This window comes from Stylophora pistillata, chromosome 4 (genome assembly GCF_964205215.1).
Source record: "Stylophora pistillata chromosome 4, jaStyPist1.2, whole genome shotgun sequence".
Lineage (NCBI taxonomy): Eukaryota > Metazoa > Cnidaria > Anthozoa > Scleractinia > Pocilloporidae > Stylophora > Stylophora pistillata.
The window spans coordinates 1167343-1193494 of record NC_142522.1 but is presented as its reverse complement, the minus strand read 5'-3'; the positions used below and the strand labels follow the sequence as shown (position 1 = coordinate 1193494).

The 26152-nt window shown below is 38.1% G+C and overlaps 1 protein-coding gene across 1 annotated transcript; it reads left to right on the top strand.

Annotated features, from left to right (window-relative positions):
- The first annotated feature begins 12168 nt into the window (after positions 1-12168).
- LOC111321400 (transducin-like enhancer protein 4) lies at positions 12169-26107 on the top strand. The gene is made up of 21 exons (XM_022924308.2): positions 12169-12576; positions 12692-12792; positions 13079-13142; positions 13762-13806; positions 15363-15425; positions 16332-16406; positions 19083-19260; positions 19577-19584; positions 19681-19927; positions 20033-20079; positions 20168-20221; positions 20442-20573; positions 21039-21138; positions 21442-21511; positions 22062-22146; positions 22860-23129; positions 23268-23336; positions 23598-23913; positions 24621-24744; positions 24991-25171; positions 25255-26107. The coding sequence occupies exons 1-21, from the start codon at positions 12556-12558 to the stop codon at positions 25360-25362; spliced, it is 2358 nt and encodes a 785-aa protein (XP_022780043.1). The 5' UTR covers positions 12169-12555; the 3' UTR covers positions 25363-26107.
- Positions 26108-26152: the final 45 nt, after the last annotated feature.

Sequence of the window (26152 nt, the reverse complement as noted above, 5' to 3'; positions counted from 1 at the left end):
GTAACAACTGTGGGAGGGTGGGGTAATGAGTAATTCGTATTGAACACTAAGTTGTTGCATTTGGATTTAAGTCGGCTTTACCTTCGTTGAGTATCTCGGATTTTGCCAGAGAATTGTCAGTCATCAAGGTAAAAGTTAGATAGTCGATGATTTATTTTGTCGGTTCTTAGCAATCTTCATTTATCAAGTGTTGTCTAAAATGTATCGCGTCATGATGGAAGCGAACGCGCTCGTCGCTGTCGAAGTCACGCTTTGTTGTTGCTAAATCAGCGTAGTAGTGTAGTATGCATGGGTAAAAGTAGTTCAATTTACATTTCATGGACACCTTGGGCAATTAGAAAGGTACTTTTTTTTGTTTATATGTAAAGGTGATGCCATACTGATCAATTTGAAATGCCGATTGTTATCTTATGGAACTCAGCACGGTTAGTTTGCTAGGAAAGAAACGGGTTGAAAACCTTGTGTGTCGAGAAGTTTTCTTCCGCACACGATTTGATCATGCGGCGTGATTCGGCATTGTTTGATTGATTTATTTCACACTCTTGAAAATATCAGTAGATAAGGTAAGACCAAGTAGTAAGGAGGCCAAAAAAACTGTTAGATCTTCGCGGTGGTGAATGTTTTCCGTAAATATTGATTTGACGAGTGTACAGGTGTCAGAAATCAACGTTGCATTGATGCATTGTAGAGAAAACTACTGAATCAATAAAAGCTTTTTCTGGGACAATCGCTCTCTTGATCTCATGATTAAAACTGAGAACAAACGCGGCGTAAATTTACTTTATATGCACCGAATGAGAGGAACGCTTCAGTTGAAAGATGATTGTGATAACGAATGTGTGTGGTTCTGCAATCTTGGGCGAAATAAAATGAAACAATTAACACATCCCACCCCTCTTCCTATCACCAAAGTTGATGATGAGGGCGCGAAGACAAAAACCAGTCATTTTGTCTTCATCGGGGAGAAAGGTTAGTCGCAGTTTTCCTTTGATTTTACAATTCATGGTTACAAATTACCTTCCAGAAGCCTACCTCCCAAATAGGGACGATAGCGCCTGAGGATACATCTTATCTTTCTAACTTTATCCTTCATTGAGTCCTGGCACCTCATTGGTTGGAGGTTACCTGCATGCGAATCTGATTTGATTTATAATTGTCTGAAGCCCCTTTTCCACGATTAAGAAAATGCATGTCCCATAACGACGTTTATTTGAAGAAATCAAACTAAATCCAAGCTCCCGCACGAAACTAGTGCCAATTGTAGGTAAAAATTTGCGTGACACAGAAATCGGTTTAACTTTATTAGGTTGCGCGGCGGAATCGTTTTAAGCCAATCGCGAGCTTTGTAATATACCGACATGCACGCGACCCAACTGATTATCGTCACTTGCTAAATCGCTTTATGAAAGTTGCGATAGCGGATTATTTCAAAGCAACTGGAGCCAATTCAAGAAGCCGATTAATACTAATCACGTACTGGATGAGAAATTTTTCTGATTGTTAAAAAAAATGTTTAAAAAAAATAATGTCATGAAAAGGTCGATCGTCATCGACACGAATAGTCACTGATAGGTCCAGACCACGTGAGATGAATCACGCCACTTAAGCGTCACCCGGGGCTAAATGCTTTAGACATGGATTAGCGGCTTGATGATCAGACATTTTGTCTCCTCCAGTTTTACTCTCAACCAAGATCAAACATTAGCCTTTGTGTGTGCTCTTTTTACAGAAGAACTTCTTAAATTCAATGCAAACCGCCTTTTGGGGCGACCCCCTATCTCTCCTTCCCCAGGGGTATGGAGGAGGGGCTTTCTACACGCTTTGGCACGAACGCGTCAGACTGGCGTGCGGTTGATTGTCTTTCATTTGTCGATGTATTGTCCCTCCCCGGGGGTGGAGGTCGGGGGGAATGGTTAAGCAACGTGACGCACTCGAACGACTGGCCCTCGCGCGAACGCGTCAGACTTCCGTGCGGTTTATCGTCTTTCATTTGCCTATTTATTGTCCCTTTCCTTACCGACAATATTTATATCATTAACGGCCTCGTAAGTAAGGCTATGTTTTGGAGTCCTGGATCTTCTGAAAAAAAAGTTTATTAATCTATTTTTAAAATCGTGGCGGGATGCCTGCCAGAGCACAATATTAGCTCCTTAATCCTATCAACAACCATAATAAAGAGCAAAGCGCTCAATAACCATCAACTGTTTTCTTTAAAGAATTCTTTTCGTGCCCAGTCAGTTTAGTCTAAGCAGCTTTGTTGTATAAATCTAAGGTAGAGCTATCATTATCAATAAATTTTTAACTGGTTAAGGTGACATTGAAGTGATTTAGACGCTATCTCATGCATGATTAGGCTGCGTTTCAGACAAAAGATAAACAGCTTTCTGAAACATACCACTTGCTAAATTGAAGCTGTGTCAACGTTTTTGGTACCGGCTTTGAAAGTAGCAGTAGTAGCAAAAAAAGAAACGCTTTTGTCTTGCACGAGTGCACCACGCTTTTGCTCCAAGACCACTTGCCACCCGTCCAAATTTTTTCTTTCAAAAACAATAGCAGTTGATAGCCGTGCAAGTGACTGGTGAAATCCTAATGCTTAAGTAGGTTACCATGAGTTATCCCTGAGGCGCTTGGAATTTTCCGTTACCTGACCGTTTAAACAGTTTAAAAGGCCTCTTTGTTTAAACGATTGACCAATGATATTCACTAGGACTAATCAAAATCTTCAGCTAAAAAAGCTAAAAAAGTGAGTAGTGAATCCCCAGATTTCAAATTCTTTGAGAAAGCTCATGAACTTTGTTTTTAACAATGTTTCTCTTAGGTGACTAAAAATTCTAGTCTACCCGTCTTCCGAAAAAATGTCATATGGTTAGGCTGGGACTGTATTTTAAGAAAAGTAGTCATTTCACGTCCAAGAAATGTTTCAATCTGTTAACGAAAGACGAAGGAAAGAGTGTTATGAAGCCGGTAATAGAAATCTCTTAATTCACCAAAGGGCAAATACTTTCACGAAGCAAACTTTATTGGATATAAACCCTCTGTCGTGTAATCATATTTCGATTAGACTCGCTTTACTTCCGTTTCAATATCGATTCACGCAGGAAAAATCGCCAGAAAAATATCATTTAGTGAACCATTTAATACACGTTTATGAAGCATCTTAGTCAACTCCACCCTTTGGCTAAAATAGTGCGCGTTTCTTTTTAAGAACTCCTGATAACAGAAGATCTTACAAATCAACAGATGTTCAAATTGACTTACGCTTTCAAGACATTAGCCAAGCACTTAATTTTTTAACATCCACTTATTTCACTCTAACTCTATTAACACGAGGATAGCGGAAAAAACTCTCTATTTCCTAATTAAATAATTAACGACAAATAACACGCAAAGGAATTCCTGAACCACGTGGTAAGAAGTGGCTGGCTTTCACCCGAGTGCTGAAACCAATGGACGTGGGTGTAACCGCGGTATTTCAATCCCTATTTTTAAACAGGATGCGGTCACACAGTTCCGCACCGAAAAGCCCGTATATCTCTCGTGATGAACTGTCTTGTTTTCAGTTTGCCTGCACAACAAATAGGCCTCGTCCGTTTGTGTAGTTATCTAAGACCTTAAATATAGCTATAACAGAGTGACAACAAAACCATTGTGAACTTCCTGTGAGGCCGTTAGAACGATGTACATTATCTGCCTGACGCAAGAAAATACGTGCCTCATTCCGGCTTAGTTTGTCATCATCAATTAATCGCAATGTTGTTAGTTGCTTGCTTTTCTTCCACATTGCCATTTTTATCTATCTATGCCCGTTATTTATAGCAATTTTTTTGGATATTGCGAATCTGTGCATAGATAGCCGACTTTATAACGGTCCCTACCCGCTCGAAATTTGTATTTCCTTTTCAAAAACCATCACGATTCTGTGAAGATTTTGCGGTAAATCCAATATAGAGACGCAAAACTGTAAACAAATATGGAAATGACTCAACAAGGCTACACACCCTTAATTAACCCTCGCTGATAAAATATGGCCCCAAAATAAGTTTAACCTTTGGAAAATATCCTCGCACGCAATGCGCCGGATATCTCACAAGCCTGTAAATTCCGATTTCCTTTCCGCGAGTTTGTCTTTCGATACCTGTCGATGTTTTTGTGCTGCCCCTCCTTGGCCTTGGCCTACAGAAACTATAGAACCTTCACCGGAGAGGAATTTGAAGTTAAAATAATTTGTGGAAGGCCAGAGAAAGGGCACTGATTAACCACTGACAATTCAGCAGTGTTTTTCTGTCACAGTTAACTAACTCTTCTAATCTTTCACACACTTGCTTAATCTCGATGTTTACAAACGTGTAATATTTATTTTCTTTATTCCAGTCTGGCTTCCAATTAACGGGATGCGGTCTGAAACAGCCGCATACTGGGGCTGGCGTATTTATCAACTGACTGAGTCTGTTTTCTTTAAGAAAAACCGCAAGCTAACTCTTTCTTGTTTTGTCCGTCTCCTGGTTACCGCCCGAGAAGAAAATTGGCTCATATTTTGAAGAGCACTTTTTGATTATGTACTTAATCACTCTGCTAACTTACCAACTGGCATGAAATCAATTTGTAAAATAGCTCACGCAATGTGTTAGAGACACTGTCAACGCTAAAATTTTAACACCTCCACCGCCAATTAAAAATTGTAACCTCAGCGTCGGTAAGGCAGGTCATACTGCAACCACCCGCCTTCCGCTTGAAAAATCGGCTACCATTGCCCTGTGGCTTATTGGGAGGTCAAGTATTTCCTACCACGAATGTGGCGAGACATTTATCTAGCGCACATTATTTAAGTTGGCTTGCTGATATCCTTGCGGTTGCATGATAATGATGTTTGTGTATAACAAGCCGCTCTCTCCGACTACTAGTTCTTTCGACGATCACGCACGATCAGTTGGGGTATTTCCATTCCCTTTAGCTGAATCATCCGCTCTCTTTCGTTTTAAAATTCATTCCTGGTTCGCACAAGACGTGTTTGATAAAGCTACTAAACCGAAGAAATAAATCATTCACCGCAATCTGCTGTCCGAATGGTAACAATTCCTTCGCCCTGCATACCTGTTAACTTAAGTAACATCGCATTCATTTGCCACTTTTCACAGAGATAATACGAGTCAAGAGGTTACTTCTAATGCCATTGATAAGCAGCTGAATGCTTCATCATCTTGTAATCGATAAAGTGCATGAGTGGATTTACCAGGGTCCCCTCCCACGAGCTTTCTCAATTCAGGAATTCAGACTTAAGTAATTATCAGTATGTTTCTAAGGCTTGCCAATTAACCTCTAGGCGTAGAGTGGTCAGAGGCGCTCAAGATGGCATATCACAGACTTCGGCCACCAACAACGAATTCCATACGGGACTGGATGATCCCTTCAGCATCCTGATTCAGTTGTCGTGTCGTGTATAATTTGCTTTTTAGTGTAAATCCCCAACTTACAATTCAACGAACTGTAAGAAATTGTATTGAGAAAATCAAGACCTGAACGCTTTGCTTTGGTGGAATCAAGGGAAACTAGGAATTCCTTTTTGTTTGTCATGATAAAAAGAAAACAAATCATTTGACATATTAAAAAAGAAAATGGTTTGAGTGTAGTTTCGTTATTTTTTCCCTCAGGGTGTTTTGAGTTACGCATGCGGATTGATATTCTTATCAGAAGTCGAAATCGAAATCACATCTCCGGAACTGTGTTTCACCCCACACAGCCTTTTTAATTTTTTTTTTTTTTCTGAGTTGAAAGCATCACTTTCTAATCTAGAATTTGCACAGAGAGTTTCACTTATCAATTTGGAATGAAAAACACTTTTAGGCCAGTCTGGGTCGCATGTGCAACTATATGCACGTCTCTGACTAACTCACAGACTTACTGTGTTAGCCATCAACGCCAGTTGAGACTCGCGCCTTTCAACCAGTACAATCTCTTAAATGACAAAGTGAACTCCGAGGTTGAAATATCTGCCATGAGTGATATTGGTAGTGCCCACCATGACGCAAACCCCAGACTTCAATATTAATCACGAGGGGTATTCACACGAAAAAACAAAATAAAATAAAGAGAGGCCAAGTTTATATCATTAAGTGTTTCAGTACATGACAGAACGTGAAGGAATCTGCTCCACCGCAAGCTTTTGGCTCAGGAATGTTTGTGAAATTTTAAATTCCTTCCTTGCAGGCCACTTCAGGTGTTCTGTCCGTAAATTCAAGGAGTTAAAAAAGCGGGGCCGTAAAGATTTGAGATCCTTTACTAATTGACAAGTAAACTTCTCTCTTGATAAAGGACAAATTCATGTTATACAAGTTTGTTTAATTACAGAAAATTGAGGACCAATCTAGAACTTAATAACGCGCTTGGAAAGCACGACTAAAACTCCCATGAAACTCAATTTGTCAGTATAACAGCGACTATCGTGATAAGGAGACATAATATTGAGTCGAGAAAGTTACGATCCTTTTTTGCACTTATCTCGAGGCGCTCTGATGATAAATCAAAATGGCAACTTAACTTTTCAAAGTACTCTTAATTCTAAATCGAGTACATTTGTAATATCACTGATGAGAACAATTCATAAATGGTATTGTAACAGTTCTAGTTTCCCCCGTACTTTCGTTATGTCAAACGAAAACTGTGTGATATTGGTAAAATATATGTTTTTACTTTCTTTTGCTTATTTTGAGCATCGTATGATTATGGCAATTATTATTATTTTTTTTTTCGATACCAGCGATCATCAATTTCCAAACATGGTAAAGTGTATTCACGGAGAGATAAAACCACACGGGGCAGATTGTCAGAACAACGAATTGAAAAGCTCTGATAAAAAGTCGATGTACCACGGCAGTTAATTCATGAAAGATATTGTGAGATGTATAATATCTCCCTGACGAACTTTGCCCCAGATGGTTCGTTATTGGGCGTGGCAAACCAGCTGAAATTTTTAATCTGCCCGGTTTAATTCTCATATTCAATAATAGTCCAAAAATTTTATAAGACCAAGGAATACATTTGCGCTCAGCTTTCAAATTAAAAATATTTTCTTTCGAGCATTTTTTTCTTTTACACATTGAATTTATTTCTTCTGTTTGCCATTAATTCTTTGTTATTCTCAAACATTGTGGCCATTGTAGAATTTATTACGAGTTGTAACTTTTATCGCTGGAATTCTAAATTTAACCTCATTCCCACAAAGAGCAGCTGAAATTATCCTGGATTAAAAACGAAAACCAAACATCAAGATGAAAATCGCTTTATGCATAGTCAGCCGAGCCGTAAAACCCACGGCTCACCCAAAATAGATGCAAATCTTGTTACTTTGAGATAAGAAAAATGACGAAGTGCCATTGCAATTCTCTTTGCAGAGAATTCATGAACAGAAAATTTCAACCGCAAATGAGCTTTGCGCACCGCAAACTGAACATTTTCAGGCAAGAATGTTACTTGATTTATTTTATAAATTGAATTCTGCTGACCTTGCTGATCTTTTTTTCTCGTTTTTAGTAAATATTGAAATGTGTGCTGTATAAGTGATTTTACCGTCGTTGTGCTGTGAAGCCTTTAAATTTTCATGTTGGTGATCTTGTCGTAACCACCAAACCTGCGCGTTATTTTGTATTGGTTTGCGTGCAAACCGAGTTTTTAACTTGCGCTCTAAACCGCAACATTATGTTCGTATTATCCGGTTCTTTCATAATTCGTTAATCTTTACTCTATAATTACAAGACGGCTATGTTTGTACCACGAAAAGAACCGCAAAAACTCATAAAAAAGGCTTTGGTTCTTGATTTTAACCGATAAGATTACAATATTTAAAACTCATTTAGCTGTGGCTTGGCGCTTAAGATATTTACATTAAAAACTCTTTGCAAAGTGATTTTCTCTTAATGCCGCTTCTTTTCCTTTAATTTAAACTCGTTTTCTGTCAAAGAGATTTGTTTTTCTCGGTAAATACGGATAGGCTTATGTACAGTTTTGAATATTCATCAACCCGATTTAAGATTCATTTAATTACGCATCAAAGCAAACATGATATTATAGAACGTAGCAGCGAAAACAAATTGTCTGAAAGTTTGCTTTTAAAGTAGGCTTGTAATTTCCTTATAGAACAAAATATTTTGGGTTTTGTTGTGCCAGAACCTTATAGTCTTTATTTGCAAATGCAAATGCACAAATTATGTTAAGAGATACAAAACGTTGCCAGAGGTATGCTGACAAAGTCTGTGGTCGTTTTCTCCGGTAGAAGATCATTCGCGCAGAAGTGAATGAACAAAGAAAACATAAAATGAAAGAGAGTTATTCCGTTTTCTTGGCCCATCTTACAAAGATCTTCTTGAGGATCTTTAATGTTCCTGTGTCCTAATCAAATAACTAACAACGAGAAAATTCATGCCATTAAGAAAGTGTAAAAAGCTTTTGTCTTCGGTATCGAGAAATTTGAATTTCAGATCCACTTTAAGCAATTTGTACAAAATATTATTACTAACATACGGTAAAAATCTATTGTCGAAATATGAAACATTGGCAATTTTTGTCTTACTTAGAAATAAGCTTATATCAAACAAAAGCTAAACAGTAATATTTTATTCTAATTTATTATTTTTAATTTAGCCGTTTCCTAGCTTTCTAGGTAACTCTCGATCAACATTGAAGAATTGTTTACTTTTGTCATTTACACAGGATCTTCCACATTATATGGTGAACACTTTTTGTTGATTTTAGTTTTAAAGAAAACTTAAATTGTTATTTATTTTGCAGACATTGACCTCGTGTTTTGATTCTTACAAGGGCAATTGAAAAGTTTGACTGTTTTGCAAGTATAAATAAAAAGGAAGCCGAAGTAATCTAGCCCTCGCAAATCAGTAGATCCCCAAGCTAATAGTTCCTTTGCAAATTTCCTTCCCCTTTCAAGGGATCCATTTTCAGCGCTCCTTAAAAGCCGATTAATTCATCTAGATTACACCGAAAGCAGAAAGGGTTTGAGTGGTTTTAAGAAGATTCAGAAGATTTCGTATGCGCGCAGTTCCGCCTTGGAAGTTCTGCTTAGAGATAACGGGCGACCCCAAAACCAATATTGGATGAATCATGCATGAATTGGGTCGGCCTTTGACAGCGTTAGAAATTTGTCGTGTGATTAAAACATTTCCTTTCGCAAAATGCAAATTGGCGTGAAAAAAGCGCAAAAATTGATAGTCCTTGAATTTAGGAGAGTCGTCAATTTGCATGTAGGGTCCAATATGTTGAGCCACTAACAAAACTTTATTTCTGCAATTTCTTTGTTCACTTGTGATATGTAAAGCACTAGTAAATAAATAAACTTTCAGAAGGCGTGTGTTTGTTCGCCGTCAATCGATTACTTTTAGTGTTTATGGTAGCTAAGCAGTTTCATAGTTCATTGAGGAACAAAACAAAGCGACGCCTTTGAGGCGCAAAAGTAATAATTTTCGTTTTCCTCACAACAACATTTTGACAAAGAAATCTGTCCTGGGCACCGGTGTTATTTTTGGCAATAGATAATTTCACCGAGGTGAACACGGTCATAAAGCAATACTGGTCTCTTTTGAGGTTGCGCGGTTTGAATGATATTGGCGAGCGATGGTTTTGACAGATCTATTTTCAATCCTTGATTGCTTTCAGCACGAAAAACAGCTTTGTACTCAAAGTGCTTGTCTGTCCTTGGTCGCCCTTAGCCCGAGTCTCTGACTAGTAGAGGAACTTGAAAAAGTGGGAGAGGATTTTATTATCGCGACCATCAATAAGAAAATATTTTCAAGCAGCTGTATTTTCAAAACAGTTCCATTTTATCAGGCATGAATTATTGATGCAGCTTTAAAGTAAATAAGTTCTGGCTGACTGCCTTCATTCAGCGCTGATAGATTTGCGGTTTTGTGGGACTCACTCAGAACACAACGCAAACAAAACAACTTCTGTCTGCGTTATTAAGCACGTCCGCTGCTTTCAAATGATAGAGTTCCGCTCGGTCAACCACATATTGTCATCGACCAATGTAGTGCGCGCGTTGTCATCAAGTTGTCTTCTTTCAATATTTGGTGAGCAGCTTTGACCAAATATTCATTTAAAATTATGAGCCGTGTTTTGTTTTGTTGTGGGTTCAAGTTGGCAAGGGGCACAGATCTTATAGTCCAGGCTTCATCGCATCGCCAAAGGATATTTTGTTTTTGTTTTTTTACAGAAGACCAAATTTCGTCCACAGCATGATCTTTTAAAGTTGTCTCGGCACTGGCGGATGCGTTTATAAGGAAGTTTTTTTCCAGCGCTTTTGTTATAATTTCAGTGCGCTCGTGGAGATTTCTTTCTATTGCATTTAAGTCGTTAAAAACCAGCCGCAGCCGCGAACATCTGCACGGGGATGAAAATGTCGTGCTAAGTTGATAAACGGTTTTCTCTGTCATTTAGCCAGCACCTTTAAATAAAAGGAAAAAATTAAATGTTTAAGATGCAACAAACATGCCTTCGACACGAATTGTCTCGCATATAAAGTGAAAATACTTTTCGTGCCGCGAGAAAATTAAATCGCAAAAATTAGTGCGAGATGCGCATTGGGGATACAGTGTCACCTTACACTCTCTGAGGTGAGCGGATGATGTGAGTGTTGATAACACATATAAAACCCGCTCCGTAGGTCAGAACTTAGTGCGTGCGAGCGAAACTCAATATTCTTTAGAAATCGAATGCATTATCAATTTCAAGCAGGCTCCGAGTGTCTGCGTAAACAATTCACGCTGAATAATCCACGACTCTATTCTACATTATAGTTTTAGACGGGGAGAGCCACTCTGATTAATAGAGGGGCAAATCAAACCAGTGTAAATGCTCTTTGTGGCTTTTCACTATGTCCAAACAACCAAAGCGGCTGGACTAAAAGTGTCGAACAACTCGAGTTCTCGTATTTTGACTTTCGTGTCGTCCTGAATCCTTTGAACAATGAATCATGTTTGCTTCCTGACGACTAAAATCTTAAGCTGGTTTCAATTGCTTCAGGTTATAGAGTCCTTACACGTGTCATTTATGATAAACATCAGATTCTGTAGTTAAATTGGTCAATTGTTATCGGTTCGGTTTGTCCATATCACCCAAAACGTAAGCTCTCAAGTTGGCCCCGCATTATTTCAACCAATCGAGGATCGCGACAACTTGACCCTGTGTTGTTGTCGCTCATAAATAGCCCCACGTGATTCTTGTGTTTTTCATTACAATTCTCAAGTCATTAGTGCGATTAGACTCTGTAATTTACGTAATTACACCGTCACTAATTAGCAACACTCATCTCGCGATTATTGTGTTAATTAAGCTTTTATCTTTAGAACTCAATGTGTCTTTGCGGCGTCAAGCCGGCGCCCGAGTGCTATATATTTGCGAATGCCCGCCGGGAGTAATTCAGTCAGTTGGGAGATTAGAGATCCGCTTTCTCCCACATTCAATTTGTTGATAGCAAAATCAAATATTTTGTGAAGGGCTCGGCCAGTACACACGTATTGAAATTACCAATTGTCAGAATAATTTTCTGTGTAGTGGGAAGACCAACGCGCTGAAGCGCTCGGTAAATATTGGATCGGGGAGCATTTTTTCAATCGAAGACAGGGCGTTTTCAGACGTCTATCGGCGAAAACTCCAGAAACGAGCGATTTATTCACGCATCACGGCGCAGCCAAAAGACTGTGAAACGTGATCTAAAACGCTATCTATTTTGGCCACCAAGATGCAAGACCCTGTGCAATTTGTGAAAGGAAGTCGCGAGTGATTGGTCAATGCGGTAAAATTGCTGATTTCCATTGTTTGGTTTGGCGATATTGGAAACCAATTTACAAAGCGTTCATTTGAAGAACTCGCTGTGGGCGGACCACTTCTTTTGTCAACACTATACCACGTTACTTTGACTGACATCTCAAGCAGCTCGTTAAAGTCTGAATGACACCCTTGATCTCATTAAGGCGGCAAGAATGCAGGTGTTTCGGGTGTTTTTTCACACACTCTTAACGTTGATTGGGCCTTGTTTACCCCACGAGATGACACAAAACCACGTGGGATATTTCTGTTCCTGAGTCATGTTTGATTGGTTTTGACTAGATTGGCAATAAATATAGATTAAACACTTTCCATATATGGTGTTCCCCCTGGGGTGTTATGGTGTTACATGTTGGTGGACCGCGTGCCGCGTTTTCCGTGTCATTTTGCTGTGTCGATTTCAACGCTGATATTTGTTCAAGTTTCGTCGCTGAGTTGTGGACTCAAAGCGTGGTGAAGTTTTCGTCAGAAGCGACCAAAAACGATTTCGTTCCGACTTGCTGTGTGACTTAATTCAAAGTGTCACCTCGATAGAAGCGATTTGCACCCGAGCCCACTACTCGTTGGTAGCGACCCGAGCGTGAACAAACGGTTCGCGAAATGCTTGAGTACTTCAATATGCTGTGTTGAGACAACTTATTGTGAGTGTGTGGAAAATTTGGACTTCGCTTAACTCGCGCCTTTCTGGCTATCACTGAACAAGGCCATCAAGGATTGTCGACCAACATGTATCAAAGTCGACATACGGTAAGTGAAAATTCGTGTTGAAATGGTGGTTATTGTAAAACAGGCTCTCGTAATGTGACACCCCGGCTCTTTCACGAGTCGAGCTCAAAAATCGTTTATTTCCTCCCTCTCCCAGACGCCGCATCAACCTTCTGGCCAACCATTCAAGTTTACTGTGGCCGATTCATGCGATCGTATCAAAGAAGAATTTAACTTTCTTCAAGCGCAGTACCACAGGTAAGTTTTCAAGTCTGTTGATTATCATTCCCTGCATGAATTTGACCGACCCGAAAACATCATTTGTGTTTGTAGAAGTTTGGCGCGTTAAAGTTTGGCGAATGGCTTATAAGGCGTGAATTTCGATTTACGATGTGATTCCCGGCGAAAAAGGTATTGAGAAGCCCCTTGCTCGGCGTATAATTTTAATTTATTTTGGAAGCATCGAGCCATTATGTCATGTAAAGTTAATCTTATCGTAGGCTTTCAACACAATATTTACATTGTACTGTGTTTTTGCCTTTAGTTTGAAGTTAGAGTGTGAAAAGCTAGCAAGCGAGAAGACAGAGATGCAAAGGCATTATGTTATGGTAAGCTTCATCTTCTCGATGTTACGTGCTTCCATTCCAGTATTTTGCTCATGTCAACCTCAAGGACCTTTCGATTAACACGCGCGCAGAACTTTGTATCCTAGAAATTGTGTATTCACGAAATACGAGCTCGGGCTACTTTTGTTGTTTGGAAAGTGAAAAACTATTGAGCCAGTCATCTTTTCTATTGTTTACTTTTCTGTGACGTTAGAGGTTTTGGCCTCAAGATGTGAATACCAAGTGTTCGTTTATGTTCCCGATAAGGTTTGTATTAGGTTAATAGCTTTTCTGACCGTGTTGCCCAAGGCTTTTTCCTTCTAATTGTGTAATAATGGAGTCGCCCCGCTGTAATTAATTTGCAATAGATAGTTGATCTGTATTTGTGGAAGAAATTTAGCTCCGCGTTTAAATCTTGTAATCCCAAGAAATCGGCTAGCCGACTTGCATAGTGTATTGTTCAGTAGCTACAAGCAGATGTGTTCCCATGGAGTATGTTTGGATTAAAGATTCGAATCTCACCTCACGTTATTTCGACATTGCATGTCATTAAGAAGTTTCTGTGAGAACGCTTCTGGGAAAGTTCACACTTCAATGACGTTTGTTTTTATTTTTCTTGCAGTATTACGAGATGTCATATGGACTCAACGTGGAGATGCATAAACAGGTCTGTAAGCACTACGTGACAATGTGATAGAAAGTAGGTTTGCTAGTGGTGGTTCTTTCAATGTAAATTCCTCTCAACGAGATCAAGAAGTCATATTTTCGGCGACATCACTTGATACGACCACTCGTTGAGATAAGCCGTTGATAGATAAACGAGCGAATTATTTTTGGCAAGCTTTGCTGACATTCATCTAGTCCGAAAGACAAACACTATTAAACGGAAATGTGGACTTGAAAGTATGTCCTTGAGTCGCTTTATCTCCCGCAAAATTGAGGATTAAATTTTTGGCGTGGTTTATTCATCAACAGTCTTACATTACAGCTTAGACAAACTTTGAGGCGACAACCTCTAATAGTTTACATTTTTCCTTTCCGAAATGCAAATTAAAATCTACTTGAAGCCTTGACTTTTCAAACACCCTGGTAAATTGGTGTCCTAATATAAACAAGAATGGCTACGGAAGAATTAATTGCAAATTGAACACAAAGCCTACGGTGGATACAAGATACTTAAACGTTCCGCTGACGGTTTTAGAGGCTTTTTAAAACATGTCAAGCTTTCTATTCTTAATTGTGGCCCGTGTAAATTTGTTTATTTTGGCACAAGTCGTTTGCATAGCCCCTCACCTGCTCAAAGTTAAAACGCCCTCGTTCGCTCGCCTATTCGCTCACTTCGCGGCCATATTAGTATGCGCTCAAGCTGTAATCAAATGATCCCGTTATGGGAACTGAATACCGAGATTAAGCTAGAAAGAGCAAAGCAGATCAATCAGCCATGTCATGTGTCTGTCATCTCAAAGGGATTTATATTGTCATCACGTTGTCTTTGTTGTGGTGTTAATTTAATGCAGGTTGTAGTCGCGTCAAGGTATGTAATCGTCGGGACGTGATATGTCGAATATAGCTCTGTTTACAAGGTGGTCTGTAAATTTTGTGTGATCACCTTGAGGGCGAGCCAACAATTTTTTTCACTTGGAAAAGAATCGAAATCAATATGATTCGAAAAAATAATGCGTCAATCTCAGTATTGCAAAGTTTGCTTGCTGTCGGTGGTTAAAAATATAGAGTATGTGTTAAGAAAGATGAAATTACTCAGACTGGTTGTTTATGGAGCCTCAATGGGTAATTTTTAATTGTCTCGAGGAGACAGCTCAGTTTGCACTTAACATTTATCAAGTGTGAAAGGAAGTTGGTTTGTTAAACAGTGCTTCCTCCGCCGAATAACCTCAAAATTTGGCACATTTCCTATCCAGACAGCTCTCTGGTGTGTAATAGTTTTACACAATAGCAAAATTATGATAAATTATGGAAACAAAGAACTCATCTCGAATGATTGATCATGTGATTTCTGTTGTGTTTTCATTACACAGTTTTTGTTGCTGCAAGAATATAAGCACAATCTCATACAACTGTCTTTTTTTGTCATTATTTCATTTGTCTCCAAGATTTTTCTAAATTATTTAAATTGATGTGTGCAATTTATTTTAAAGTATCGTTCATATTTAAATCATGAACATATGGGAAAATTGATATTTATTTCTTTTTTTTTTTTATCAGACAGAGATTGCTAAAAGGTTAAATGCAATCTGTGCACAAATCATACCATTTCTCTCTCAAGATGTAAGTACTGGTATAAATTTACTGATAAGCATTACTGTGTTCTGATTTACTGTGAAAGAGTGAATATTTCATTTTCAAGTGCTTCTATTGTGGCCATTTGGATGATATACAGAAGGTCTGCCTGACAGACTATTGGATAAGTACACATGATCTCATGCTGTCATTAAACACGAAAGGGTTCAGTGACTGAGTGGTGTCCCTAATACCATAATCTCATCAGCAAATGGTTCCACAGGGTCTCTCAAAACCTTGATCTTTCCCTTCTTGTGGCGGCTCACTTTGAGGCATTTTTCATAAGCAAAGTGTGATTTGATATAGTTCTGAGTATGCTCCAGTGTTGACAGGATTAGTTCTTAGTTCACATCTGTCAAAATTGAGAATTTTTTTTATGAGTTTCTTTTAACAACCTTCAGGGCTTGTTGATGTAGAGCTGTTTATAGTCAAACAAGGTTATTGTGGGGTGATGAATAGAGATTTTTCCTGCATATATGTAATGTAAATTCCAAAATGTCATTACTGACTAGTGAACGATTGAATGTAATATTGTAGAAATGGTACGATTAAAAGAGATTGCTTAATCGATTGACTTTGTGGACATAAAAGTAGAAATGGCAATTTAATAATAAAAACAAGTTGGAATATCAAACCAGTTTCACCTTCTGATTGTTAATTAATTCATTTGGATTAATCTGAATTGGTGCCAGGAGAAGAGAGTGGCAGTCACTTTGATCTTGAATAGTGCATTTAAGCAAGTTCTAGAACTGTGTTTTTAGCTAACGCAATTTGATTAAAATGTGATTTGAATTTCATTGGGATGGTTTTTAATTTAACATTTTTCCACAAATTTGTTTTCATACTTTGTTATCTTGTTAGTGTTAAGCTTCTTGTGTCTGATTCTATTTAAAGCACCAACAACAAGTTGCGGCAGCAGTGGAGAGAGCCAAACAGGTGACAATGACTGAGTTGAATGCCATTATTGGGGTAAGATTTCAACAATTACCCTTATTCGTCAAGATGGAGGGTAGAGGGGGGGGGGGAGGGGGAAAGCTGGGGAAGAAAGTAGGAGAGAAATGCCAGAATGTAGACACTTTGATGATCAGATTAAACAATTGTTGATGGGAATCAAGGGTTTAGGATATGAAAGAGAGGTGTACAGGAAGCTCACATTCCTTCATCTGTTCCCCTCCACTTTGCTCAAAGAGCTTTGTTTGAGCCATCCATGTAAAGTCAAGATTTGAACATAACACTCTGCTGTTTCATGTGCAATTGGTTCATCAGCTCCTCCGGCATTCAGGAATTCCTTGTTTCTCTTAGTTCAACTGCTTTGAAATCTAAATTTTCTACATCTGAGAAAGGCAGTCTTCGGCCCATTGTTATCTTTTTAGTGCAGTCAAAAATGTACCATTTTAAGGCAGTTTCAGTGAGAAAGATAAGGAATGTCTCATGGCTGGTCGTTATTAGAATTAATTTGGATATATCAACAAAGTTGAAATGGTAAATTGGCCACTGTAAGGATTACAAAAGCTGACGTTTCAAGCATTAGCCCTTCGTCGGAGCGAAGGGCTAACGCTTGAAACATCAGCTTTTATAATCGTTATGGTGGCCAATTTATTTCGTTACCCCCACCGATGCAGCCCTAAACAGTTTCTTTAGAAACTATCAGCCATTATTAGAATTGTTAGGTGCTGACTTAATGATATAGAAGTCTCCATAAAATTAATGGACAGTGGAATTTACCTGAGGGCTGAGAATTAAGTGCACTGATGCCATTACAATATCATATCTACCTCCTGTTAATTTTATCTAATTCATCATTTTTCCACTTGAAAATGTATTGATCAATATTTTGTACAAAAATTCAAAACAAGTCAGTTTTAAAAGTGAAAGGAAACTGTGTTAAGTACTTGGAAATATTGTTTATGGCCTGAAGTTTCCTTTTTCTGGCATTGGGATGCAAACCATATGTTGCACATCAAAGATCCTATTTCGAGTTTGGATTCTGGAAAGGGAGAGATGTACTTTCAGGGGAAAGAGGCGTTGATAGCGTTAAAAATTCTATTAATTTTTTTTTTTATATGACAAAACAATCATAATAGGACTGATTTAAGTCAGTGGCCTTATAGGGCTTTTATTCCACATGGAGCTTGTTGTGATATTGATATAGATAAAGTGAATTGTGATATTCAATGGATACCAAGCCCTGGATTAACTAATTTTGTTCATGATCTGAAAGCATGCATTTGCTAGAGAGATAACAAGATGTAAACACGTTGTTGCAGTTCACAGCTAAACCTAGGACTAATACTTTCACAATTTCCAATGTTGAATTATCTATACTAGAGCATCTGGGCTGGTAATTAAGTAGGCTTTCTTTGATAAATGAGCACTCAAATTGTTTTAAATGTTTATATGTCATTTGTTTGAGTTGGCCTTTTGTTATTTTTGGCTCAAGTTCTGCGGAAGTATGCCTAACTGCTGTTCAATACTGTTAGGGTTAATGTTGCTTTGTATGTGTTAAAATAGCCTTATAGTGTTGACAGACTCTTAGGAATGTGCCCTTTTTGAGCAGGATCGCTAGATATTAAATTCCAATACATTCTTTTTTTGGATAATCTGATCATCAAGGAGAGGTTTGAAATAAGAAACCCTGCTCAAGTTAAAGAGGTAATGAATTGAAGAAAATCTTTTAAACTGATGAGTGGTCCAAGGACTGCATTGTTTGAGTACATTAGTTGTTCTGCCATCTGAAAGGTAGCATTATTCCAAGGAAGCTAGTTTTGTTGCCATAATATGAAGCAAATGTAGCTTTTCTTTTTGTGAACTGAAGGTGGCGATGTGATATCAAGCCTTGAATTGTCTGAAGTCTTATTCTGTTCTAAACTATTTTCTCTCTGTTGACATATGTTGGATAGTGCTAATGGAGTGTGTCTTTTGTTACCTTCCTGCTTGATTCACCTTGTTATCACCATAATCTTGAACAAATAACCACTTATGCTAAATTAATTTTGATCTCTGAACCTTGAAATTAGAAGAATGAGCTGGCCTCCTATATCTGGGGGGATTTACAATGTTGAAAGTGTCTCTTGCCCTGCAAACATGTACAAGCTGAATTTTATGAACCACTTAATTTATGACTACTTATTACCATGTAACAGCAAGAGTTTGGATTTGTCAAATATGTATTATCTTCTCTACACTTCCTGATGTCTGCAATGCTGGGGGCCCTGATAACATATTTATCTTTGGTTTACAAATACAAATGCTTTTATTTGTTCCTAAGCAGTTTAAGTGTTTTTGCTCAATTGTCTTCCAGGAAGGGCTTTTGAAGGCTATTTTTGCACTTTATTTGGAATGTCTGTCAACCATCATCCCCCCAGGCTCTAGTGTCATGTTATTGTGACATTCTGATAGAGCACACCTTTATGCCAGTCAGTTTGAGAAGCCTTGTGTGGGTGAAATCCACTTGAAGGGTTCCAAGACTCCTTTAGAATATTTATTTAACAGTCAGATATCTCTGTTGCAGCTTGGCTTTGCTTCAGTTTTGCTAAGGGACCTTGTTAAGCTTTTTATGTTGAGATGCGTGGGGATTAATACATAAAAAAGTTTGGAGAAAAAAAAATCAATTATGTTTAAAATTTAGTTTGTTTCTATCCACAGCAACAGCAACTTCACCAGGGTCTACAAGGTCTCCATGGTCATCCACCCACAATACCACTGCCCCACCCTGGTGCCACACCCCCTCAGCTTCCCCCTGGGGCTTCATCAGGGCTTCTTGCACTGTCCAACTTGTCAGTTCAGCCTCCCCATTTACCTATGATGAAACCTGAAGACAAAGGTAACAGACATGTAGAAAAGCTTTTCTGGAGGTGTTTTGTAGAGACAAAAAAAATCTAAGACCTTATGCTAATTTACCCAACTTAGGGCCTAAAGTGTTTTGGCTGTCACAGTCAGTTGTCTCTGTTCCTCAAGTGTTTTCTTTGTAGAATAGCTTTGTTTGTGTCATAAGATTCCTTTGCAACCCCCTCAGCTTTAATGGGCTTTCCAGTTGTAATAAAAACAAGTTTTTTTTGTCACTTATATTTGTTTTTTGTGGGTGTGCTTTTTCTAATTCAGTTTTTGTTCTTTCTTTTATGTGCTGTTCATCCAATTAGATGGCATGGTAAGAGTAATTTTGCTTCTAATTTTCAGCACTTTTAATTATTTTACTTGTGTCAAGTCCTTTTGTTTTCTCTGCTAATTACAAATGTTCTTTTAGAATTCCCTCTCTCCACTGGGGCATATGCGGTCATCAGAAAAATACAGAGCATCTGACCTGTCATCGCATGGTAGTGATGATGGGCACATGGACAGGGAGCGAGAGAGAGATAGAGAGCGAGAACGAGAGCGGGAACGGGATCGAGACCGAGACCGAGACCGAGACAGGGAAAACAGGGACAGAGAACGTGACAGGGAAAGAGAAAGAGATCGTGACAGGGAAAGGGAACGAGAAAGACATGTAAATGGTGAGTGTAATTTCAAAGATGATACTACCACTGTTTCATGGTTATATGGTTGAGTTCAACTTGAATCACATTTTCTGAATCTGTTTTTCTCTCCTGTTTTGCCAGGAACAAAGAATAACAGCAAACGAAAGAGAGACGATAAAGACTCGGGGGTGAGTACATGCCGTGTCCTCAGCTGTAGGATTTTTGATAAATTGAGAACATTTATCAATTAAATAAATGTATTTCGTTCTCTTCAAGGAGAGTGATGCTGAAAAAAGTGATTGCGATTTAGTTGTGGATGTCTCAAATGAGGTAAAATTCTTTAGACTCCTGTTAAATTTACTTTGTCACCATCTGATGATGGATGTTGGAGCTCAATTATACTTCTCCACCACAACTCCTTCAGTGCTGATGTCTGCAGTTCCTAGAAGGCTTCGTGAGCAGTGAAAGGGACTTCCTTGTATGCTGAAGTCTTGTCTCTGTAAAGTAAACAGTTGTTTTCAATTAACTTCAACACCTGATATATTTTTAGGATACTAATTCCCCTAGAGTGGAAAATGGACCTGACTCACCCCCTCTAAGTGACAAAAAAGTTAGGAAGGACTCTGGATCCCCTACAAACCCATCATCATCTTCATCAACCCCCTCATCCAAACATCCAAAGGTAAACACTTTTTGCTTGCAGTTTTCCATGTTGCTGTTTGTTTTTCTTACATACATACATAAATTTTATTTTTTCTCGAATTTAAGAGTAGCTTTTAAAAACTATTTTTCCAAGAGAAAAATAACAAATAACAAAAGAAATCGACATAATATACAATGACATTATAAAATACAATCCTGTGCAATATTTATAATTAATGGCTAAAATGAAATAAATAGATGTACTGAATATTAAAAAATACAATAGGAATTCAATTGCGATATGTTGTAAAATTACATCAATTTAAGGCTAGCTAATGCTTTTTTAAAGTCATTAAGGCTCGAGGTTCGAACATTGTCCAGTAGTGAATTCCATAGTTTAACAGCATGATAAGAAAAAGAGCGAAGGCCATAAGAAGTAGTCTTAGCAACAGGGAGTTTCAGAATGTTACCTTATTGTAATTTATTGGCGGAATTGTCTCTGCAGTCTGAAAGCAAAGCTGTACTTGAAAGACAAACGTCAGAGACTGGGTCATCTGGAAGGAAAAGCCCATCAAGATCATCACCATCTGTCAAAACACCAGTCGGTGAGTTGTGTTCTTGGCCAAAGACTGTCATTCTGATCTCCAGTTCTTTTTGCTGAAAGGCAAAAATAAATCTGTGTTGCCTCTGACATCTTTTTTCTTACCACTTGAGCCATACTGTAGGTTTTCAATTCTTGTTTTTCTCCTTCATGTCTTTATTTTAGATTGAAAGCTTTTTCAGAAAAATTGTCAAGAAAATATTAGCTTGATGGGTACATCACATAAAGTACTTTGGTTTTTAATGTTTACAGTGATACTGTAAGTTTTTAAATATGTTTTTTTTGTTTGTTTATTCAATAATTCCAGCTGCACCACCTGTGAGACCAGCAATGTCTGTACAGGGAGGACCTTACCCGTATGTAAATGCTATCGCGAGGTAGGAATGTACAGTACAATTATAAAAAATGTATTTGATGCTCCATTAAGAAATGTGAAGAAAATGTTACTCAGTTTGTCATGAGTGCAGAGAAAAATGCTAAATGAGTTCTTAATAAGTATCCTCTTAATTCCATGCTCTTGACAAAGGAAATGAAATCTTACTTTTTTTGAAGACAAAGCTCAGAATTCTCCTTGCGTTATCACCACTGAATCACATCTTAAGGTCACAAGAGTAAAGGAAGTGATCACTAATTGAAGAAGCCCCTTGATTGTTAAACAAATTCTCCTAGTCAGCACTTTGGGAAAGGCGTGGAGAACAGTATCGAGAATATGCATGTCAGTGTTGGGGTTTAAAAAGTTAAGTTATGGGGAATGTACTTGGCACTGAGTTTCATGACAACCGTGTTTGCAGATGTTACTCATAATGTGTGAAGAACTCTAAAACATTTTTGGGAGAGTTCTGCACTTTTGAAAGGAGGTTACTGACTTCATCAACAACAGGTATTAGAAAAGTAATTCCACTCTATTTTAACAACTTTCATTTGCAGTGAACTTTCAAGTCCAACATCATATTCACCCTCAGTGATGACTCCAGGAATGTCTGCTAGTGGAATTGGTTTTGGTAGATCACTGGTATGTAGATATTCAGTTATTTTATTTGTTTATTTTTCCAGGCAAAAGCTTATTTTCCCCTCATTGTTTTCCACTGGCTTTCTGTGAAGTTGGCCTCTGGCAAATTCCCTCCTCAAGAGTTGCTATGAAATGGCCCCTCTTCTGTCCTTTTCAAAGACATCACCAAAAACACCTTGTTTTTCATGTGGTAACCTTGCTCATGGTGTTGATGTAGTGTCTTGATCTGTGATCCCTGTTTGGGATAAGAATGCGGGATTTTCTGCAGATTTATTCAGTTGAGAAGCAGCTGGTTTTCATTCAAAAATGCAGTAAAGGGTAATGGGAGAATAAGCCCCAACTCTGTTAAAAAATATGTACCATGCTATCAAAATTTAGTCCTGAAACTCCTTTCTCCTTGATTTTCCTTTAACTCCCAAGATGTGATTGTTAATTCTCCCCTAGCTGCCACACATTTCCTTGTAAACTACTTACAAAATTTTGTGTGAGATCAAGGTAGCAACTTCTTTTTGACAAGTTTGAGTATTATTGTTTCTTATTTTCTGGAAAATTTAAGGATATCAAAGGAAGAAGTTACATGTCAATCATTTCTTAAAGGGAGTTGAAGGGAGTTAAAGGGGGAATGAACACCTGGAGAAGGTCAATTCTAAATTGTGTATGTTTATGTTGGACACCTTTTTATAGTGATTGACCTTTGAAAATTTAAATTTAAACAGGTCGGCTTTGAACATGGTTCCCCTGCAACAAGGGTAGGTATGCCTCCCCTTGGACCTGGTCTCCCAGCAGGACCACCAGGAGGTAAACCAGCATATTCATTTTACGTCAGTGGTGATGGCCAAATGCAAGCTGTACCATTTCCACCAGATGCTTTGATTGGTTCAAACATCCCACGGCATGCTAGGCAGATCAATCAACTTAATCATGGGGAAGTAGTCTGTGCCGTCACAATTAGCCATCCAACTCGTCATGTTTACACAGGAGGAAAGGTAAGGATCCTTGCCGACATGTGAATTACTTCATTTGGTTTTTGGTTTGTCACACATAGTCTAGCAATGACAATGTTATGTTTTGAGGGTTGATAGTGTTAAGAATGATGTTTAGTCATGAAATATTTCCTTCTGCAGGGATGTGTCAAAGTATGGGATATTGGTCAGAGTAGTGGAAAAAATCCAATATCAACTTTAGAATGTCTGGTAAGCAGGAAATAAAATTCTTATTTGCACCATTAAGAGTGGAAGATACTATTCAAATTCTTAGCTAATTGGATACTGTCTACTTTGCCGAGGTTGTTGAAAAAAACAAAAGGTAACACCAGTTTCTGATTTTGTTGAGCTTGTTATAAGAACTTTTAATGCTCTGCAATAAAAAAAAAAAATCAGGTTGAATTAACTCTTAATCTTCAGTTTTCGTGCCTGTTAGACTAAGCAGCAACCTATTTTGCATTTCTTTTGCAGAGAGATAACTACATTAGATCATGCCGACTCTTGCCTGATGGAAGAACATTAATAGTTGGTGGTGAAGCTAGCACTCTGACAATTTGGGATCTGGCCTCATCTCAACCTCGTATAAAGAATGAACTGACTTCAAATGCACCAGCATGTTATGCATTGGCAATAAGTCCAGACTCCAAAGTTTGTTTTAGCTGTTGTAGTGATGGAAACATTGCAGTTTGGGACTTGCATAATCAAACGTTAGTCAGACAATTCCAAGGTCATACAGATGGTGCAAGTTGTATTGATATTTCACCAGATGGGACAAAGTTGTGGACAGGTAGGGAGGTGTTTTTTGTGACAAGTTAATTTCCCAGCACGCTTCTTTAGTCAATTACATCTGAAATTGTCAAGTGGGGAAAAAAGAGATTTGGCTATGAGGTTGAAATTGTTACAAAAGTCACCCTTCAACTCTCAAGATCTGATTTTTAATTCTCCCCTCTAGCTGCACCACTTTTCCTCTTAAATCAGTAAGGAGAATTTGGTGTCACATCAAGATATCAACTTGTACCTGATGAGTTTGAGCATTCTTATTACCTGTTTGCTGGATAACATAGGGATATTATGGGGAGAAGATACATGTTAATCACTTTTGGGAGGTAAAGGGTTAAGCTGTTAACTCTCAGGAGTGACCAAGAGAGAATTTCTCCTTACAAAATCAATATGTAGTCAAGCAGACAAGTGATGAGAACAAAGTAGAGTATCAATTAGAGGATCATTAGTTGATCACCATAAGAATTGTTTAGCAGATAGTGAAGAGAACTACTAATGAGATCTTGGACATGAAGGGTTTAAGATATTTGTGAGTAATGCATTTATGTGGTTCTTTTTATCAGTTTTAGTATCCTGTGTGTGCATGCGTGCGTGCTAATAGTCATCTCTGTGTGTGCATGGGTGCTAATAGTCATCTGTGTGTGTGCGTACTCTTTGCTAAACAAAATATTCCCGATCATTAAGTTATTAAAGTTATTCTGTTCTCTCTAACAGGTGGGTTAGACAACACAGTTAGATCTTGGGATCTCAGGGAAGGTCGACAACTTCAGCAACATGATTTTACATCGCAGATCTTTTCCTTAGGGTATTGTCCTTCTGGTGATTGGCTGGCTGTAGGGTAAGCAGTGATCAATTCTTAAATCCTTTTCACAATATTCAATAAAAACTAATCAGTTAGGTAATAAATGTTAATCAATTTAAGTTCAATTACATTGGTGTTATGGAACACTTGTTTGAAAGAGTCTTGCTTTGATTGCAGACTTAAATGATTGTTGATAAATGTTGAAACTGACATAATAAAGATACCTCATTTTAAACTCCTACAAGGGATAAACTAAACAGAACTCTTATTTACCCCCCACAGAATGGAGAACAGCAATGTTGAAGTACTTCACCAGACAAAACCAGACAAGTATCAGCTTCATCTGCATGAAAGTTGTGTGTTGTCATTAAAGTTTGCCTACTCTGGCAAGTGGTTTATTACTACAGGGAAAGACAACTTGCTGAATGCCTGGAGAACACCTTATGGGGCCAGCATCTTTCAGGTTTGCAATGTTTGTTTAAAAGCTAAATAGCTTGCTGTTGTTGTTGTTGTTTTTTCTAAATCCTGCTTTCTGTTTACTTTCAGTCAAAAGAATCATCATCTGTCCTAAGCTGCGATATATCCACAGACGACAAGTACATTGTAACAGGGTCAGGTGATAAGAAAGCAACCCTCTATGAGGTGATATTTTGAATGTGTGAGGTACAATGTACCAATGACAATAAACAGGGCTGATTCTTGTCCCTCCTGTGTGAAATTAATGGATAGAGAGCACATCAGAATCTGTGTCAAGAAGAATCAAAGTAGGACTGATTGAGCCATGTACATGGATGTTCTTGCACAAAGAAGTGTTGGGAAGGCATTTGTACAGATGCATTGTTTGGATGGAATACAGGTTTTTGTAAGACATGATTTTGGATAGAACACTTTTCACTTGTAGAGTTCATCATGACTTGGATTGTCAAAGTGTTAGTCGTGTCAATTTTAAGACGCACAGTCTCGTCACATGTCTAGTTACCACATAGGTGGGTGTGTTTAACTCGCAGTTTTCCCTTCTGTCAAAGGCAGATTAACAACTATCCAGTCATTTCTACTTGTGGAAAATTATGAGGAAATTTTAGTTGTTTTGTTTAAAGTAACTGCCCAAGAGAAGAGGGAAATTGGCAGTTCATGAAGCAAAAAGTGTACCAGAATTGAACTATTAAGTGTGTGAATTTTGTCAGATATCACTCAAAGAAAAGTTAGTATATGATGATAAAGAGTGAATCTTTTTTAATGTAAGATAAGTTTTAAAAGATTGAGTGTATTGTAAAAAATCCCTCCCTAAGGTCAACAGCTGCCTAGTTTTGCATGTGCATACCTTTCATGCCTCTTCTTTTGTTAAAAGACTGCTAACATTTGCAAAAACTTTAAAATTAAATAAAGTTTTTGGAATTTGTGTCTGGTTTGCTGTTTTACTTATTTGTTATTTTCATGACAGCAG

Excerpts from the sequence above, each read along its gene's own strand:
- LOC111321400 (XM_022924308.2), top strand. The coding sequence starts at position 12,556 with ATGTATCAAAGTCGACATACG. Across the intron at positions 13,143-13,761 it reads TGCAAAGGCATTATGTTATG|TATTACGAGATGTCATATGG; the intron begins GTAAGCTTCATC and ends TTTTTCTTGCAG. Across the intron at positions 23,130-23,267 it reads ATGTTTACACAGGAGGAAAG|GGATGTGTCAAAGTATGGGA; the intron begins GTAAGGATCCTT and ends TTCCTTCTGCAG.